Raw genomic sequence first — 4,413 nt, forward strand, 5'->3', positions numbered from 1 at the left:
ATACCTGTCTATTAGCTTTAGTAGCAATGTGTTAATTTCCAACACACTCCTCCTCCATCCTTATGCAATGAAAGCTCCGCTGCGAACTCAGTTTAAAGGTTGCTTTTTGCCGCATATATTTGAATAAATTATACATAACTTAATGATTAGTATATAGTATTTATTGACAAAAAGCAAACAAAAAAAACACAAAGACATCCGAAATATAAATGTTTATACAAACAAAGGCTGTTAATAACAAATAAAGACTTATGTAAATACAACAACACAGTTCTACAAATAGTTAAACACACTCGTACAACGAGAATGAATACCTGGCAGCTATACCTGAGTAAAATTCGTATGTATATTCACACACACACACACGCACGCACACACACACACACACACACACACACACACACACACACACACACACACACACACAGACACTCACTCAGCCAAACGAAGACGCGCTCAATAATTTGGATTGAACTGTTCGCGTGTGGAACAGAGGCCGGGATAGAATGGATTCTTTCCGGTCTTGCAGCGCGATGCCGTGTAGCCCACCTCGTAGACAGGCGCATCGAGGGCATATATCGATGCGTAATTGCAGACAACATGATATATATACACATAGGGGTAGTCCGGCCGTGTGAAGCGAATGATGGAACACCCAACATGCGAGTTGCGATCAACGACCATTTCGGCAAAGTGTCCATAGTCCTCGCTGCGAGTGAGCGAGATTCCATGAAATTTTCCCATTTAATCAGAACTGCCAGTACTTACAATATCTCGGTGACACGAAATTTGTCAATGAAACTGCTGTCGATTAGGGGGTACTCGTCAAACCATAAACTCAACGACTCCTCAATCAAACTGGTCACATTCACATTGGGCGAACGATCCCGCCAGATGGCACACAAGTTTTGGCCCGAATTAGCGTAGCGGTAGGTGTTGTGGCAATCATCGTGATCCAGGATGCAGGTGCGCAAATTCAAAGAGGCCAGATATTGGAGCTCATCATCCCAGACCTAAAGGACACAAGAATGCCAATCGCTTGCAGCTACAGCACTTTTTCAAACCTACCATGGTGGCCATGCGAGCAGCAGGATAGTAGCCCGGCAGTCGTCCCAGAGCTAAGAAATTGCGACGCTTATTGTGGGCATGTAGGAAGGTGTTCTTGTAGTTGGAGACATCCAGTTCAAAGGAGTCGGCCTTGCAGCGCCTGTTAAAGTGCTGCGGAAGAGAGAGATTCCCACTAAGATCTCAGAGATATGGCTAGGGTTCGATTAGATGATTACCCCATTGTTGCGACAGGCTACATGCTTGAGACCTGCACCACACAGATCGGGATCGCACCAGTCATATTGCTTGGATGTTGCCGATTCGGACAGCAACAAGAACACGGCCACGCCGAGCATGGATGAAACGATCGCTGACATTTCGTTGACAAACCGCGCTAATTAATTTTAAAACCGATATAAAAAGAAACGCGCTCCTATAGTTATTGTAGTTGTTGTTGTTGCTACTGCTGCTGGTGCTGCTGCTGATGCTGATGCTGATGCGGTATGGAAGCGCTCACCGGATAGCTGAAGAGTTGGTTGTTGCTATCGTTTGGTCTAACGCTTTCAATGAGAACGTTAGCGATGCGCGTGGCCGTCTTTATTGAACGTTTCCGTCCGAATGAGCAGCGCTTAGATAGACAGACAGACTACAAGCCCTGACTTGGATTGTCGGCGGCGGTCAGGTTGAATTTGTGCTTACTTTTTCTTATCGTGTCTGCCGCTGCCATTTCGCGAACCCTGCCTTTCTAACACGTTTAGAACAAAACGACTAAGAACAAGTTTAAGCTAAATAATAAATATAAATATTAATTTAGAGGGGAAGCGCACGAGGAGTGCGTGCAGCTCCCGCTCTCGGCTAAGCCGTGCTAAAAGCTCCAAAGCTTGTTAGTTAGTTGAATTGTAAATTTGTGGGATGAACACAAAAGAACTGCGACCAAAATGAGCGGAGAGAGCGGACAGACGCAGTTCTGTCTGGATAGATGACTGTATACATTTGTTTCTTTTCATCGAGAATAAATATTATACGAGTATTAGCGGATAAGTCGGTAAAATGATATCCATTCAATGAACTCATTGCAGGCCATAAAACGACCACCTTTTATATAATTCCCTAATTAAATGATCTTAAGACGCTATTGTTAGTGGGTGCCATATTAACTGCTAAATCAATTAAGATTATTTTTAGGCTTATGTTTGTTTAAATCTGTCTTCATATAATTGTAATATGTACCCATGTATATATGTATGTATGTGTGAGTCAGGGTGGATTATTAGCATTCGGGCTACAAGTTTTTAATATGATTTTTATGTCTATAAAAACGAGTCATTAACCAAAATTTAGTTGCCGCGAACTTGCTAATCTAAGCGACAGATATGGCGGGCAAAAAGTCTTTTAACAGTCGACCGATAATTTAGGAGCTCTCGATTGGGTAAATCAGCATCTTGACATATGACATGCGTTTAATTTATGTACGAATTTAAGAAATTATGGGAATTAGCCCAATCCAGCAAAATTGGAAAGTGGATAAATTTAACTGACTGTGTGGAATTTTTTTTTCCAAAGTTTAAGCCTTTTAAGGCGAAAATTAAATGCCATCTACTTCACTTAAGTAATTGGAGACAAAATACAATTGCCTGCCATGAAGGTTTAAAAAGAAGGTTGGCGTTTATGTGTTCTCGGAGAAGCTAGATCTGGATCCATCAACAATTAGGACTTATATAATATTCTGAATTGATATTCATATATAAATACCATCGGCAATTAAGAAATATATATGTAATGTGCTTCTCTAACCAGATATCCAACAGACATATCATGGGTCTTGTGGTTATTAGGCTTGGCACCTGACTTCGGTTGTTTAATTAATTTCTTTAAAAGCAATTTTTTATTTGATCATTTATTGCCCTTTGATTTAGTGTCTTCATATTATAATAATTTGAATATTTTTGTCAATTGAATAAAAAATTAAAAAAATTATTTTGTATGTATGAGCGATTGAAGAAACGATTAAATCTTTTATAAACGAACGTTTATGGAAGTTAAGCACAATGAACAAATAAATAAATAAAATGACCAATTTCATTGACAAGTAAAAAAAAACAACGGAAATTATTTGTTTTAAAATCTCGACTTGGAAAACAAATAAATTCATTTGGACAGACCGTACTCGAATGAAATGTCCGGAAAATGACTGTTTGACAAAAATCGAGCAGTTGGTGGTTAGTCGTTAAACAGGACTGAAGTATGTGAACCATAGACTTCTAACCCTATATCTATATAATTAGTTTTCTTATTTTATTTATAAGTACAACCGGGTAGCTTTAAAAGTGCCAGTGCGGTACCAAGGATGTTAAAAAATTTCTGATACTATACAAAGAAAATTATCTATTACATATAATAATACACAAGTGCTTGCTTAAACAGAAGATTTTACTTATGCCATTGTATCGCTTTAAGTGCGGGTATAATTATACTCTGTACATGAAATGTACAAGGGTATATTAGGTTTGCGGGAGCTGAAAAATGTAACAGGCAGAAGGAGGCGTGGCAGACCCCACAAAGTATATATATTATTGATCAGCGTGACAAGACGAGTCGATCTAGCCCTGTCTGTCTGTCTGTCCGTCTGTCCGTCCGTATGAACACCTGGATCTCAGAGACTATAAGAGATAGAGACACCAAATTTTGCACAAAGATGCGTTATGTGTGTATTCTATACGAGTTTGTTTTATTTTTTTGATTTTCCCCCCCCCACTTCCCCCCTATGGGGGTTTTCCCGATTTTCCATTCGTATAATCGCCTATATCTCGGAGACTATAAGACCTAGGAACACCAAATTTTAGTCCAAGATGCCTTGTGTGAATACGCAGAAAATGTATATTTTGGAATTCCCCTCCCTCCCCCCTCTCCCCCGCAAATCGTAACTCCCGTAATTCTTGGAATTTCGAACTAAAATTTTGCAAATACCCCCAGTTAGTAATTATGTGTCCGTATGCCAAGTTTCACTATGTAAGACCGATTTACCAAGAAGTTATAGCCATAAATATATTTGCTGCTCAAGCGCTGCTCAAGCGCTGCCCGCGGCTGTTGTTGATGTTGCTGTTTGGTTGACTGCGAAAATGCTTACACAGACACGAATTGATGCGCATAGGCATACATACACTCACACAGACGCAATTGCTATGTAAATGTGCAATTATACACCCTTTACGTGAGTTCGAATACCGAGAGAGGTAAAATCGAACCAATTTTTTTTTCTTTTTTTTTTTTCTATAATTATTGTAAACATATGTACAGAGTATTTCAAAGTCGGGACACCCGACTTTAGCTTTTTTACTTGTTTTATTCTATGGATGTAGTCTCAGT

General features: G+C 39.5%; 1 protein-coding gene across 1 annotated transcript; it reads right to left on the reverse strand.

The window, feature by feature from the left end:
• Nucleotides 1-456: 456 nt before the first annotated feature.
• On the reverse strand, nucleotides 457-1,424 carry LOC115625478 (scoloptoxin SSD976). Its single transcript, XM_030520566.1, has 4 exons — nucleotides 1,284-1,424; nucleotides 1,069-1,218; nucleotides 769-1,013; nucleotides 457-709 (listed from the first exon to the last, which is right to left on the reverse strand). The coding sequence occupies exons 1-4, from the start codon at nucleotides 1,422-1,424 to the stop codon at nucleotides 457-459; spliced, it is 789 nt and encodes a 262-aa protein (XP_030376426.1).
• Nucleotides 1,425-4,413: the final 2,989 nt, after the last annotated feature.

Source organism: Scaptodrosophila lebanonensis, unplaced genomic scaffold, assembly GCF_003285725.1.
Source record: "Scaptodrosophila lebanonensis strain 11010-0011.00,11010-0021.00 unplaced genomic scaffold, SlebRS2 tig00000001-arrow-pilon, whole genome shotgun sequence".
Classification (NCBI taxonomy): Eukaryota; Metazoa; Arthropoda; class Insecta; order Diptera; family Drosophilidae; genus Scaptodrosophila; species Scaptodrosophila lebanonensis.